General features: G+C 40.2%; 3 protein-coding genes across 3 annotated transcripts; all 3 read left to right on the top strand.

Moving 5' to 3' along the window:
- Positions 1-1,617: 1,617 nt before the first annotated feature.
- gja11 (gap junction protein, alpha 11) lies at positions 1,618-3,774 on the top strand. The gene is made up of 3 exons (XM_050057921.1): positions 1,618-2,426; positions 2,632-2,817; positions 3,104-3,774. The coding sequence occupies exons 1-3, from the start codon at positions 2,298-2,300 to the stop codon at positions 3,698-3,700; spliced, it is 912 nt and encodes a 303-aa protein (XP_049913878.1). The 5' UTR covers positions 1,618-2,297; the 3' UTR covers positions 3,701-3,774.
- Positions 3,775-5,554: 1,780 nt separating this feature from the next.
- Positions 5,555-7,782, top strand: gja13.1 (gap junction protein alpha 13.1). Its single transcript, XM_050057913.1, has 2 exons — positions 5,555-5,706; positions 6,408-7,782. The coding sequence occupies exon 2, from the start codon at positions 6,435-6,437 to the stop codon at positions 7,293-7,295; it is 861 nt and encodes a 286-aa protein (XP_049913870.1). The 5' UTR covers positions 5,555-5,706; positions 6,408-6,434; the 3' UTR covers positions 7,296-7,782.
- Positions 7,783-8,829: 1,047 nt separating this feature from the next.
- Positions 8,830-11,976, top strand: LOC126398510 (gap junction Cx32.2 protein-like). Its single transcript, XM_050057915.1, has 3 exons — positions 8,830-8,988; positions 10,025-10,163; positions 10,775-11,976. Exons 2-3 carry the CDS (start codon positions 10,035-10,037, stop codon positions 11,429-11,431), a joined length of 786 nt encoding a protein of 261 aa, XP_049913872.1. The 5' UTR covers positions 8,830-8,988; positions 10,025-10,034; the 3' UTR covers positions 11,432-11,976.
- The last annotated feature ends 2,736 nt before the right edge of the window (positions 11,977-14,712 follow it).

Here is a 14,712-nt window from a genome sequence, read left to right on the forward strand (position 1 = left end):
TACTGTCAGTGACACACTCAACTGATACAGTTGCTAGTCCCACCAGCCAAAAATAATTGGAGGCTGACTTTACTGTCTTTAAGAGGCTGTGGTGTCCCAATTTTTAAACTAAGCTTTAGCTTCAAGCTAGAAGCTAGTGGCATGTTGTAAAGTTAGACAACCTAAGGCATTCACTGGTACCAACCATGTCAGCGTATCTTGTTAGTAAGGGGCCTAAATAACAATCCAATATCAGGCTGAACTTTGGCAAGGGAACAACTGGCATGGCCATTTTCAAAGGGGCCCTTGAACTCTCACCTCATTTCTCAATGAAAATGGGTTCCATGGGTACCTACGAGTCTACCCTAGACTTGAGAAGGTTTTCTCACAGTAAATGTTTTATTTGGTGTTGTTTTGGCCTTAAATGACAGGACAGTTTTGGAGGTGTGAGGGGGGACAGCATGCAGCAGGGGGCCATGGGCTGGAATTGAACCTGTTGCTGCTGTGGCAAGGACACTGCCCTTGTGCATGGGGTACCTGCCCTTCCTACTGAGCCATCGGGCACCTCATCTCCTTGTAAATGTTTTGGTCCTTAGACTCAATATACTCCTTCAAATTAAAGCTGTGCATTTGTCTTTTTAAGGAAAAGGACAACCAGCTTATTTGAAGAACAATTGCTTAACACATCTATAGACACACACATAAGGCATTAAACAGGATTATTAGGGAACTCAAAATGTTAACTTTACTGGTATTAGTCTACGCACATCAGATAATTAGAAATTCTTCTTATTGAGATTGTTTTCAACTAGTCTGTATACTTCAACAGCATAAGCAAATTCCTGAAATTCAGTTGTGGCCTTTGGTTTTGGTGCCACCCCACGATTTTCAGTGGCCCCATCTGGCCACCCCTGTCTGGGGTCACCACTGCATACAGTGGAAAGCACCACAGCAGCTAAATACACCTTGTGTTGTCAAATAGACAGTTCATAGCAATCATTTTTGCAAGGACATTGCAGGCTTGTTTCTTGACCCCTAAGCCGCCATTCTTCCAAATAGTATTCCCTCAATGTTAAGGCTGGAGGTTTGATGTTTTGGTTAGGATGGTGTCCTTCCAGATAAGACGCCAAAGGAACAATGAAAACGACAGCTTTTTCTTCACTTTCTCACTTCGTCGTCCTCCCGAGACATCGCTCTCTGTGTCCTTTTTCCTCTGTAGGTTTGTTCAACCGGTAAGTTTTACAAATAATATCTGCTCTCTTGTTTAAAAAGGTAACTGACTGTACTGTACATGGACTGGGGGGGTGGGGGAGTAGATTTACAGATTTGAGATATGTTGATGTACAATGATCGATTCTGCAATATTTGTACTATGCACAAATTGAAAAAAGATTAGACATGTGAATGCACACCATAACTAGAAGCTCCAATAGTGGGTATAATTTGATATAGTAAGAAATTATACAAAATTATAAATAACAGACGTGATTGCATCCAACTAACGTATATAACTGGCAAACATTGGCGTAAAAATGTGAGACTTTTGTGAGAATGCTTTTCTAATTAAATGAACAGAAAGCAAAAAAGCCTTTGGAGATTAAAGACTAATAAACTGTTTTTTATGTGAGCAATGTTTTATTAGTTCATATTGACAGAAAAGGAGATAATATACATAGAGTTTTTAAATGAAACCTAAATTGAGTCATGGTTTATTGTGCATGTACATAGTTAACTACATGCTAATATTACTCAGCATGTAAGTAATACACAAAAATGCATGCGTTAACATATCAATTAATTATTAAGCTCTAAATAATTAATTCATTATGTGAATTAAAACTATAAATGGAATGTTTCTGAAGACATACCAAAACCTTCGCAGGCTTATCTCCTCACTCAGGTCAGTCTGTATTTGTGCCTCAGTGGTTAAGCGCACATTCTTTGATATAAGACTTGAAACGGTTGATATTAACCAAGGTTAAGGTCTGAGGTTTTCAGCAGATAAATGTGCTTTGGAGACTAAATCAGCAGCTGTGGCTTCTATCAGCAAACTCAAAAGAAATAAAGTCTGGCCTTGTGAGAGAGTCTGCCTGTTCTGACCTACAATGATTTCTGTATGGCCTTTTAACAGCTCCGACCAAGGGGTGTTAAAGGAATCAGTAATGACCAGATTACAATTCTGTTTGATCCACCAGTAACAGTGTGTATACGTCTCAAATAATGCAAGTATACCTGCAGAGATTTGCCCCCTGTGAATCTTAATAGATTGTTTTCTTGTTCGTCTCCTCACAGAGAAAGCAGGACAACTGGCAACTGAAATGGGCGAATGGGATCTGCTGGGCCGCTTGCTGGATAAAGTACAGAGCCACTCCACGGTGATCGGCAAGGTCTGGCTCACAGTGCTGTTTGTCTTCCGCATCCTCGTCCTGCACGCTGGCGCTGAGAAGGTTTGGTCATATATTCGCCATTTTAAACACACTTTACAGGCAGTAGCCAATGTGCATTAAAAGCCAGAGTTTCCAGCACATTAGCACTCACTATTTGTGAGCTACATGGCAGTAAACATTGTCACTTCTACATTCTGAACTTGCAGAACTTTAAAAGATCATGTATCATCTCCACTATCATCTGTTTCCTGTAATCTTCCTCTAGGTTTGGGGCGATGAGCAGTCTGACTTTGTCTGCAACACTCAACAGCCCGGTTGTGAGAACGTCTGCTATGACCTCGCCTTCCCCATTTCTCATGTGCGCTTTTGGGTCCTTCAGATTATTGCTGTGGCAACCCCAAAGCTGCTATACCTTGGCCATGTCCTCCATGTGATCCACATTGAGAAGAAGGTGTGTCGCTACAATGGGTGTAATATGATGTGACTGGTAAATGTTTGATTTGTCAGGCACGCCGCACCTGTAGTGGCAGAAGCATGGAGCAGTGATGTAAAAGTGTAGTGCCAAACCCATTGAGAATTATCACCAACTCTACAACTCCTATTTAGCTCATTTTAGCTAACATGTTAACATGTTTTTCGCCTAATTCCTTCCAATGCATCTGCAATGGCTTCTAAGTCTTTCTTTTTCAGATTACTGAAAAACGTCTAACTCTGTTTTCTTGTCCTTCCAATCCAAGATGAAGGAGAGGATGAAGAAACAGGCTGAGTTGGATGACCAGGCCAGCCTCTTCCTGAGGAGGGCCTACAAAGTCCCCAAGTACACAAAGAGCACTGGCAAGATCAGCATCCGAGGCCAACTCCTCCGCAGTTATGTCCTCCATCTTGTGGTGAAGATTATCCTGGAGGTTGTGTTCATTGTGGGTCAGTACTTTCTTTACGGCTTCACCCTCCAGACCCGCTACGTCTGCACCCGCTTCCCTTGCCCTCACAAGGTGGACTGCTTCCTGTCCAGGCCTACAGAGAAGTCGATCATCATTTGGTTCATGCTGGTGGCGGCGTTTGTCTCCCTCGTCCTCAGCCTGGTTGAGCTGTTCTACCTGTGCGTGAAAGCTGTGAAGGAGTGCATGGCGAGGAGGCAGGATTACACCGTGACCCCGGTGACGCCTCCACCTTTGGAAAGGAAAGCTTTTAAAAGCCGCGATGAGATGCTCCAGAATTGTGTCAACCTGGAGCTGGAGCTCCAAGGACGAAAGTTGGGGGTGAACGGGGTCACTGACACTGCTAAGAATGTATCACCTGAAAGCAACAGCATGGGGGCAGAGATCCGCATCTGACACATGGAGGCAGTGATAAGTTGTACGTGTCCAATTCTCCTGAGTTTCAGTGTGTGTATTGGCTTTGGGGAGGAAAGGGGTGTGTGTGTGTGTGTGTGTGTGTATGCGGTAATCACAGATAGAGGGAGGGGGAGTAGCCAGCTTTTGTAAACAGAACTCGGTCACATGCAAAATGTTGCCTAAAATGACTTCAATTGACTATTAGAGGTAATAGAAAAACAAGAGACCATATTTTCTCGCAGTTGACAATCTGTAGATTATTTTTTGATCAATTTTACAAAGCGTACTTTCTTTGGGTGATTTAAGACAATGTTGTTACAGTTTTGATTCAATAAACTTCTCATACATATACTAATCTGTGTCTGAATTTCTCCAAGGGTTTTTTATATTCAGAACAGCCTCATCCATTCAAACCTCTGCAGCTTTTTATTAATCTATCATACTGTATAAAGAGCTACAATTGCTTAAATGCATACAGAGCGTTTAGTTAATTGTGTGCTGAAAGAATGAATTCTAATGCAGTTTTATAATCATTGTTCCGGCCAGTGAGTATAAATCTGCAGAGTATATATTTCTTATCATTCTGCCATCAGCAAACAATTCATTCCTCAAAGTATCTGTTCATTAAAGTATCAGATAATGTTTTAACAAGTAGAGCAAACAAGCATGTCTGGTATTGCTATTACTTTTTTTGTACTTTCAAACAAATTGCCTTACATATAGGTATTTTGTGAAAAACCGTTAGCTTGGTTTAGCGTGCAGACTAGCGACAAAGCGAAGCAGCTAGCCTGGGACTGACCAAACTAAAGGTAATAAGTTAGCCTACCAGCATCTCCACAGCTCACTTATTAACAGGTTATATTTCAGTTGTTTAACCCTGTACGAAAACCAAAGTATACCAAACTATTTCTTTGCCAGGTGTGACTTCCAAGAGTCTTCATTAGATGGATCTTTCTGCTAAGCTACTCAAGCTAAATCACCTCATTGGGGTCATCCCTATGTTTCCCGGGTTCTATGTTTCCCAGGTTCTATGTTCCCCACTTAACCCTGCAAAAAAGGTTCTATGTTCCATTTGTCCCAGAAAGTCAAACTTACCAAACTTTATCAAATGTGGACAAACACAGATTAAACATGTCACATCTGATCAAACCTCTCCAAAAAAAACAAAAACAAGGACAGACAGCCATGGCACACTAAACAAACACCTGTGTTTGTCTGTTAGTGAAGGTTTGATTGGTGTGTCATCCGCTTAAGCTAAGCTTACTGGTTGTAGCTTCATACTTACTGTACAAACATAAGAGGGGTATCTATCTTAACATCTATTGCCAAAAAGAAGAAGGCATATTTCCTTATATGTTTGACTATTCTTTAATGCGTTTTATAGGTACTGCAGCCAAAACACATGAGACAAGGACGCCAATGGTGTAGTGGGGGGTAGCCTATACGTTGGTATACAGGGTATACCCACCTCTTTCTCTGGAGGTAAGCCCACTTATCAGCCAAAAAGCCCCAAAAACAAATGGGAGACTAAACCTACTTCCTCCTCAGTAACCTACCCATCTACCTAATAATACACCTACCTCAACTACCACTACACCACTACATGTCTCTGTATTAACTGGCCCAGAATGCCAGAACTTAACCATTTACAATTATGCAGCTATTCATCATTTACAACCCCAGTCAAATACATGCAGAAGAGTCCAATATGAGCAGTAGTTTTATGTCCTAATGATTACACACCTTGTCTGTATATTTTCAAACTTTCAAGGCCATTTAAACCAAGATACTGAACACCTGTCAATTATTACACTAGCCCTCCTGGTCTCGTCTTTCATCAACTTTTTCTGCTCGCGTTTGCTGACGGGCACAACGTGACATCTGAGGCCAGATGTGTGTTGTGCAATGCGATCCCTCATCAGTGCATCAGAGCACACTCCAAGGTCCAACTTTAGAGTTACTGATCTCTGTCCAAGTCAGACAGTCTTTCCTGACCAGGTCTGCAGGTAAGATGCAACGAGCGTTGCTCTCTGCTATACATAACTAGTTATTTTACGTATGAAAAAATATTGATTTTGTGAGTGAATATTTGTAAAGGACATTATACAGAATAGAAATATAGTATTTTTTGTTTTAAATACACTATGTGTTTTTTTGTTGTTGTTTTTTTACTTTGAATGTTAATGATGACTTTGCTTATTCTCTAGTAGTATTAATATGACCTAAAACAAATAATGGCATTAGATTGCTTTTCAAGTTTTACTTCTCAGCTTTGCCTACAAGATGCATGTTTAATATTTTTATTGTATAGATAAATTTACAATTGTGTCATACAGAATATTGATGTAAGCTATTTAAAGTTACATTTACATAGGGAAAGAGCTATATTTTCAAAGTATTAGCCTTTTACCAGCCTACAGAGTCATCCGTTCAAAATTCTGATTAATGATAGGAAAATATTTGCTAACGCACTCAGGGTTCACAGGGCTCTGATATCCTCTTACTCTACAAAGTGGCCAGGTTCAAGAACAGAAAAAAATTAAATTGAAAAGAACAATAAGTGCCTTTCTTCCAGCAGCAGCATATTGATTGAATACTAAGCTGTGGTTAATGTTTCTGTTAAGAAGGTGTGGTGCAGGATCTCTGCACACAGTTTTTGTATTTATCAGCTCATGAAGGTATATTTTATTTCCTTCTGTCTGTTTAGATCAGTAACTGAGCATCAGCACTAAAGATGGGAGACTGGGGAGTTCTGTCAAAATTGCTGGACAAGGTCCAGTCCCACTCCACAGTCATTGGGAAGATCTGGATGAGCGTCCTCTTCCTGTTCAGGATCATGGTCCTGGGTGCAGGTGCTGAGAGTGTCTGGGGCGACGAGCAGTCGGGTTTCGTCTGCAACACTCAACAACCTGGTTGCGAGAACGTCTGCTACGATTGGACCTTCCCCATCTCGCACATTCGCTTCTGGGTCCTCCAGATCATCTTTGTGTCCACGCCAACGCTGGTCTACCTGGGCCACGCTTTGCACGTCATTCACAATGAGAAAAAGCTGAGGGAGCAGCTGAAAAGCCCCGGCGGGACCCGGCTGGTCAAGATGCCCAAATACACAGATGAAAAGGGAAAGGTGAAGATCAAGGGGAACCTGCTGGGGAGCTACCTGACCCAGCTCGTGTTCAAGATCATCATCGAGGCCGCCTTTATAGTGGGTCAGTACTACCTGTACGGCTTCGTCATGGTCCCCATGTTCCCCTGCTCCAGGACCCCCTGTCCCTTCACTGTGGAGTGCTACATGTCCCGACCCACAGAGAAGACCATCTTCATCATCTTCATGCTGGTGGTGGCCTGCGTCTCCCTGTTTCTCAATGTCATTGAGGTATTCTACCTTATTTGTACCAGGGTGAGATGTGGGTCCAAGTCTCGCACTCACAAGGTCACTTCAGCTGAAAACCCTGCCAGCCTGTCGGGTCCAAGGTGGCCGACTACAGAGGAAACACTCAAGCAGAACAAGATGAACATGGAGCTAGAGAGCAGCCAGAGTATCGGTGGAAGCCTGGATGGAGCCAAAGAGGAGAAACGACTACTGAGTGGTCATTAAATACCACCATATGATGCATTTAAATAATCTCGTTTCAGATTTCGAGATTTCTAAGAGACTTCAGTGAAGAGTTCTTACTATGTGGTTTATAAATCATCAAGGAGAAGCTGTATTATTGTGAAGTAAAATCATAAATTGCATAAATTGCCATATTTTTTAGGTAGATGTTAGAATTTTATTTTGTATTTTCTAATAATGGAAAGCGTGCAATATTGATAATTTATTTATGTTCTTGCATACTCACCTGTTAATCCATTAGTAAGCAGAGTTTTGTCTATGCCTAGGTATTAAATGTGTCCTGTAAGTTATTGACATGCTTAGTATCTAGGACTTGAAATACTTTGCTCATTGACTGATGAACGTAGTGATGATGGTGATGATGATGATGATGATTGTGGTGAAGAGTTTGTTTCTACTGTATAGGGTTGAGACATTTTTTGTGGTCTGTATTGTTTTTAATAAATGATTTAAGTTGGATAAAAAACAATGTTTCATGACTACAGTCATTATTTGCACCCCAAAGTCAAACACCTTACTCTCAAAGAGCATGATTTACACATATTTAATAATGCTGTGAATATTATTTTTTTTCATTATCGACTGGTCTGCCGGTTATTTTCTCAAATAGTTTGGGCTATAAAATTCTCAGCTTCCCAGAGCTCATTATGACTTTTTCAGATCTGTCATGTTTTATCCATAACCCAAAGATATTCAGTTTAATATCAAAGAAGAGTCAGAAAAACTGAAAATTTTCACATTTGCGAAGCTTTGCTATTTTTGCTTAAAAATTACTTTTATGATTAAACTGTTAATTATATTGTCTGGTGAGTGACTGATCAATAAATCACTAGAACTTTATAATAGTGTATGCGTACTATAACTTCAGAATAGGGAGTGGCTGATAGACATTTGCCACCACCACTCGTAAAATAATAATTTGAATGAGTTCATATAAGGCTGAGGACATTTGTATCAGATGGACAATATATGTGACATATTATGGGGACAAAATACATCCATAAAATTCACAGGGATCACGAGGACCTGCTCAGCATATTGCAGCTCAATATAAAATCCCTTTAACAAAGGTATCTTTGTGAGCTTATAATATTAGATTTGCTCAGTTTGCTCATACTTGGTGTAAATCAGGCAGCCTGAACAAAACCCCCCCAAACTTTCTGTTGACACAGTCTAAACAAAAAATGAACGTGACTGCTAAAACCTCACGTAGTCTTCATTGCAGGGGTTTTGTGCTGGATTGCATCATTCTGTACAGGTGTTCATGTTATTGTGCCCTTTAGTCTCAATACAAAATTTAAAAAAGGGGGAATGGTGTGGGATACTTTTTCCATTTACTGTGTTGGTCTGTTTGATTTAACTTTAAAACAGCATCAATATAAAACGTATACATAAAATGACTGTAGAAAAATTATGAGCTAAAGAATTCAGTTTGTGGCACTGCCAATCATTAACCTGTACAATCTTGTCAGCGCTCTGCCCAAAATTGGCCACTTGAGATTTATCATTTCCAGATGTTATGACAACGTGACAGCTAACACTGTTGCGCAGTTCCATCTAATCTAAAGTTCAAGGTACCGTAGACAGGTTGGGTTTGTTTCACTGGGCTCTGTCATTCACATGCACAGCTGCTGGCTGGTCTGTTTGTCTGCACAGAGGCCTTCTAAATTCAAAGGTAGGGTGCACAACTACTTCTTTATTTTAATGATGGTTATTTTTTCTGCACAATATACAGATTGTAATTAAGTGAAACTTAAATGGTGTTTCTTTTAGAAATAAAAGACACACAACCTCAACCACACAGATATATTACAAAGGATATAGGTGTTTATTTTTACAGGTAACTTCTTACTCTGATTTAGTGTTGTAAGCATATTAAGTATTTGTGTGAGTGAGTACAGACAAACTATGACCATTCAGAGTTTCATGCACTGACTGTAAAAATCTATATTATCTATGAATTTTTCAGCATTTTCTTGGGAGTTCAGAACTCTGAACATTGCTGGCATACACTATTTTTTTTTTAACTTTAAGTAGATAAATCCAGGTTTTTTTTCCTGACAAATCATACTTACAGATGGAGCTATTCACATTCTATTCACATATTGTAAGATAGCTTGAGTTAAGTCTTTGTTATGTAATGGATTTTATAGCTCTGTCTTTACGTTCCGAACTTACTATACTAGGCTGTAGATTAGGGTTTTTACAGCATGTCGTTGTGTCTCCTAAGCAAAAGAAACTTTCTGCTGTTTTACTCCTTCTGTTAATCAATAACCATGTGTTATGAGTTAAAAAAAAATAATGCAGAAAGCATACAGAATGCTTTAACTTGTACTTTTGTCCCATATGTAATATGGAGAATAAAATATCACTGGTTTAATAGACACAAGGTATTTCATTATCATAGATATTGCTTATTTTCTCAAAAACTTGCAACTTTACAATGATCTCCCAGTGAATTTGGAAACTACTCTGAAAATAATTGTGGGTCACTGCGTTTACATCTGCCTCTGCATCTGTGGTTACTGAAACAGATGCTGTGAAAGACAGCTGAAAAATTGTAGGGTCTGCATGAAGTTAGTAAATGCTGATATTTATCAGCCAAATGAGGGGAAAATGTTTCTTCCCTCCGTCTGGAGGAACATCATAATTTACTTTGACGATGATAATTAATTTTTTTTTTTTAATGTTTCTTTGTTTTTCCTCATCAGATCAGACACCATGGGAGAGTGGGGTTTTCTGTCCTCCTTACTGGACAAGGTCCAGTCCCACTCCACTGTCATTGGGAAGGTCTGGCTCAGTGTGCTTTTTATCTTCAGGATCATGATCCTTGGAGCTGGAGCAGAGAAGGTCTCATTTTGTTTGTTTATACTTTGCTTTTTTGTAGCATCAAACCTATGTGACAAACATCTGAATTCATTTTATGAGACTTTAAAAGCTTTAATGTAAAATAACACCCTCTGGTGGCCATAATGGAGACCTACAGATCTGATGAAAACTGGATTCAGTAAAAAAAGAAATTCAGGTTTTAATTCAATTTAAATTACATTTAATCTGATTGAATTTAATTATCATACATTAAATTATCTTATTCTATTATTGATTTTGACACTAAAAAAACAATTGAACATAAGAGAAATGGAGAGTGGAGTGTATGTGGAGATCATTAAAGTCAATCGGAGCACAGTGCAAAAACATTAAGAAGACGAAATTTGCACATACCATATAAAATACAATAGATTAAAATAAATAAATGAATAAATAAATAATAATGTCACTGATTGCTTGTATAGCCACACCACAACATTCATATTCATAATATCATTTTGTAGCCTCCTAGGTTATTATTTAGCCTGTATCAACACAATACTCCAGTGGACCTCCATGATGACATCATGTTTCTAAAAGTAACTTGGCAGTATATGTAGTAATGATACTGATTAATGATCTTAACATTGCAGGTGTGGGGGGATGAACAGTCGAATATGGTTTGTAACACCAAACAGCCTGGTTGCAAGAACGTCTGCTACGACCATGCCTTCCCTATCTCACACATCCGATTCTGGGTCCTCCAGATTATCCTTGTGTCAACACCGACCCTTATCTACCTCGGTCATGTCCTCCACATCATCCACAAAGAAAATAAGTTAAGGGAATACAGGAAGACCCACTCGGGTGACATTGTCAAACTTCCCAAGTACTCTGACGAAACAGGCCATGTTGAGATAAAAGGCAACCTGCTGGGAAACTACATGATCTCCATATTCTTCAGAATCCTCCTGGAGATAGGATTCATTGTGGGGCAGTATTACCTGTATGGCTTTGTCATGGACCCAAGAATCGTCTGCTCCCGAGCCCCCTGCCCCTTCACTGTAGAGTGTTTCATGTCTCGACCCACAGAGAAGACCATCTTCATCATCTTCATGCTTGTCGTGTCCTGCATCTCTCTTGTACTCAACGTGGCAGAGATCTTCTACCTGGCTTGTTCTCGCTCATCCAGACGGAGGTCTAAAACTGTGCCGTCCACTGCTCTTGCCATTCACCCACGTTTGAACGGTGACAGTCTGATGAAAAGTGAGAAGCTAGGCCTCCATGATGCCAGTCACAGCACAGCCTGAAGGTTGCCATTTGGATCCAATGTAACAGTGGCATAGTTACCAAGAAAGCATCAGGGCACAAAAAATGTGACTGAAATGAGACCATGGCCCACGTGTCTAACACTCAGAGTTATTTATTTATGAGATGCTTAAAAATTCTTAAAAATTATGCAAATTTGGAGACATATATGTAGACTATTTATGAATAGTCAGAAACATTTAAATATTTAAATTTGCACAAGAATAATACAATTCATGGTATTGTTTCACTAAAGCGTTTATTTAATTGTTCAAAAACTGAGTTTTGTGGTTTGTTGCTTTTGCAACAGCTAAAAGTCATTTAGTTGTGCTACCAACCTGTTTACTCTAAAAAAAAAATTAAAAAAAAGTATGTAAGGGCTGTTAGTGCCACTTTGCCTTTTACATTCTCCTGTGTTGGGTAATTTGCAGGCATGACTTTTAACACTGTAAATATTTAAATTACAAATCATTTTTTTATGTTTTGTATTTTAATATGACTATGTGCCTTGTGTTAATGATTGATTATTAAAAAAAGGGTCCACAAATGTGTCTGACATTGAATTCAAAATAATTCAAACTGCTTATCACTGTTTTTTTCCTCATGCATGATGAATGATTTCTGTATCTGGGTACTACTTAAATTACATTTAACTTACTATAAATCCCTCATTTCGATCCAGAAGAAAAGTAAAACAACTTTAGAAAAGTTCAAATAATCACATCAACAGAGAAATGACAAAATAGACAGATGTAAAAGTATTTTGTAGATTTTAGGCTAAATTTTTGCTGGTCCAGTGAACTGCAACTTATGCAGTTAATGCATGACACTGTACTTACAAGTATCCTGCAGGTCCTTTCTGGTGGGCGGTATGGATAAAATCTTCTATCACGAATAGTGAAATCTGATCACAAAAGAACTACATTTTCTGGAAATTCACCGGAGGAACTGATGTCTACCAGTGCAAGCACATGAATGTTAGACTTTGCAGAGTCTGCTGCAGCTGTTTGCTAACTTTGTTTTGCCTTTCTTAGCCAAAATAACTTTATGAAGAAATATGTCAGTGTGTCTTTTAGGTTGATAAACTCTGACAAAGACTGACATGACCTTCCCACTGGCGAGTGACAATGTGAAAGGGTCATTCCTAGTGACAAACCTCGAGAGAATTATCACCTGAATCTGCAGTGGCATCTAGTGGTGAGGACTGCACATTGCATGAAGCTGAAGCTGAAAGTGCAGACCTACAGTACATAAAGTAGCAAGTTAGTGTACACTAACTCCTGATTAGAATTCCGTCTATGTTCATTGTTAAAGAGATTTTTACTGGGAGCCAAATTTTCCGCAGGGGTCTCTTCCTCTCCAACACAAACAGGTTGCTAAAAACAAATGAATAAAACAGTTTCACATGACAAATCAGGGTTTCTCCTATGCTATTCTGCTTGTTGCAGATTAGCCCGGCACCTGCGTATAGACTTTAGACTTGCTTTATTCGTCCCAGAGGGAAATTTGTTTCCACTAACTGTACATTTACAGAGATCACAAATATCACAGGCACAGACATATCACAAACATCACAAAACATCATGTTTGTTCACAGGGGTGGACACTTTGAGTCAACGGGATCTCTTGTTCAGCGCAGCTATGGCTGCTGGGATCAGGCTCTTCCCGAGTCGAGCTTTCCTGAGTTTAAGTGTTCGGTTCCTGCGGCCTGTGTCCCGTTCTATTGATTTTGCAAAGCGTGTAATTGACCTGTTATTTAACTCTGTGAGGGTGGGTGTGGGAAGGCCAATGATTTTGGAAGCGGTGTGTGTGATGCGTGTCAGTTTGGCGAGATTGGTGACAGAAAGCATGGTGAATTCACATGAGGCAAATTGTGATTTGTGATACTGGGCTTTATAAATAAGATTGATTGATTGATTGATTGATTGATTGATTGATTGATTGAAGAAACATGTGGAACAGTGCAGAAGAATTGGTTGAATGATGCTTTGGTACACAAGTAGCAGTAGATGGGGGGCGACATAGAGTCCTTTGAGTTTTCGGATAGCTGACAGTCTTTGTTGGCTACTTTTTTGTATGTCTCTGGTGTGCTGATCGAGTCGAATTGAGTTTATTGTCCAGAGTTACGCCCAGGTATAAATGCTCATCATTTTTCTTTGATAACTTACAGTGTGGTCACCTTTTCTGTGACCAAGACATTCAGGAGATATTTACCAGAAGCAGAATTATCTGCAGGGGTCTCTTCCTCTCCAAAACAAACACACACATTGCACACATTGAATATAGCGGTCTCAAGTTTAAAAAAAATCAGTGTTTTTCTGACACTCTCACCACGGACGGACTGCTAACTACAGTGAACGACGCAACAACGTGAGTGGCCCTATCCAGAGCCAGTGTTTGGCTTGTCCATATTTTTGGCTGGTGAAGAAACATGGCAGAGCAACCTTGCGGACTCCATGGACGACAACCTGCTCTCTGTCAATAGAAATGGCTCATTCTAAGGTGATTCGTTTTACGAGTGATTATACACTCAACAAGACATTCTTTTATATTATATTCCATTTCTGCCAATATACCCCCGAAACCCTACACACTGCAACTTTAAAAGGTGATGATATTGATGGACGAGCTGACAGCGGTCGTCAGGAGTCAGAAGGAGTACCGGGAATGTAGTCTTATGTGCTTCACTGAGACATGGCTTCACCAGGACATTCCTGACAACAACGTCTCCATCAGCGGCTTTCAGACTGTTCAGGCCGACCGGGACTGCACCGAGAGCAGTAAGCGCAAAGGAGGGGGGCTTGCCGTTCTAGTAAATAACCACTGGTGCAGTCCTGACCATATTTCTATTAAGGAACGTATCTGTTGCCCGGACATTGAACTGTTTGCTGTTGGACTCAGGCCGTATTATTTGCCCAGGTTTCACATGCCATTATTGTAAATGTTTACATCCCCCCCTCTGCCAACCCGACGTCGGCATGTGACGTCATTCACTCCGCCATAGCCCGTCTGCAGACTAAACACCCGAGTGCCTTCATAGCTATCTCGGGTGACTTCAACCATGTCACCATGGGAACAACATTGCCCACATATACACAGTATGTGAGCTGCCCTACCAGAGAGGAGAGGACACTGGACTTGCTGTATGCTAACGCCAAAGATGCATACAGCTGCTCCCCCCTCCCCCCTCTGGGTAGGTCAGACCACAACCTGGTGCACCTCAACCCCTGCTATGTACCACTAGTCAAGAGCCAGCCTGCGACCATGAGGACAGTGAGGAGAT

This window comes from Epinephelus moara, chromosome 12 (assembly GCF_006386435.1).
Source record: "Epinephelus moara isolate mb chromosome 12, YSFRI_EMoa_1.0, whole genome shotgun sequence".
NCBI classification, from domain to species: domain Eukaryota; kingdom Metazoa; phylum Chordata; class Actinopteri; order Perciformes; family Serranidae; genus Epinephelus; species Epinephelus moara.

Coding starts and splice junctions, on each gene's coding strand:
- gja11 (XM_050057921.1), top strand. CDS start 2,298: ATGGGCGAATGGGATCTGCTGGGCCGCTTGCTGGATAAAGTACAGAGC. Junction 2,427..2,631: donor TGCACGCTGGCGCTGAGAAG/GTTTGGTCATAT, acceptor ATCTTCCTCTAG/GTTTGGGGCGATGAGCAGTC. Junction 2,818..3,103: donor TGATCCACATTGAGAAGAAG/GTGTGTCGCTAC, acceptor TTCCAATCCAAG/ATGAAGGAGAGGATGAAGAA.
- gja13.1 (XM_050057913.1), top strand. CDS start 6,435: ATGGGAGACTGGGGAGTTCTGTCAAAATTGCTGGACAAGGTCCAGTCC.
- LOC126398510 (XM_050057915.1), top strand. CDS start 10,035: ATGGGAGAGTGGGGTTTTCTGTCCTCCTTACTGGACAAGGTCCAGTCC. Junction 10,164..10,774: donor TTGGAGCTGGAGCAGAGAAG/GTCTCATTTTGT, acceptor TTAACATTGCAG/GTGTGGGGGGATGAACAGTC.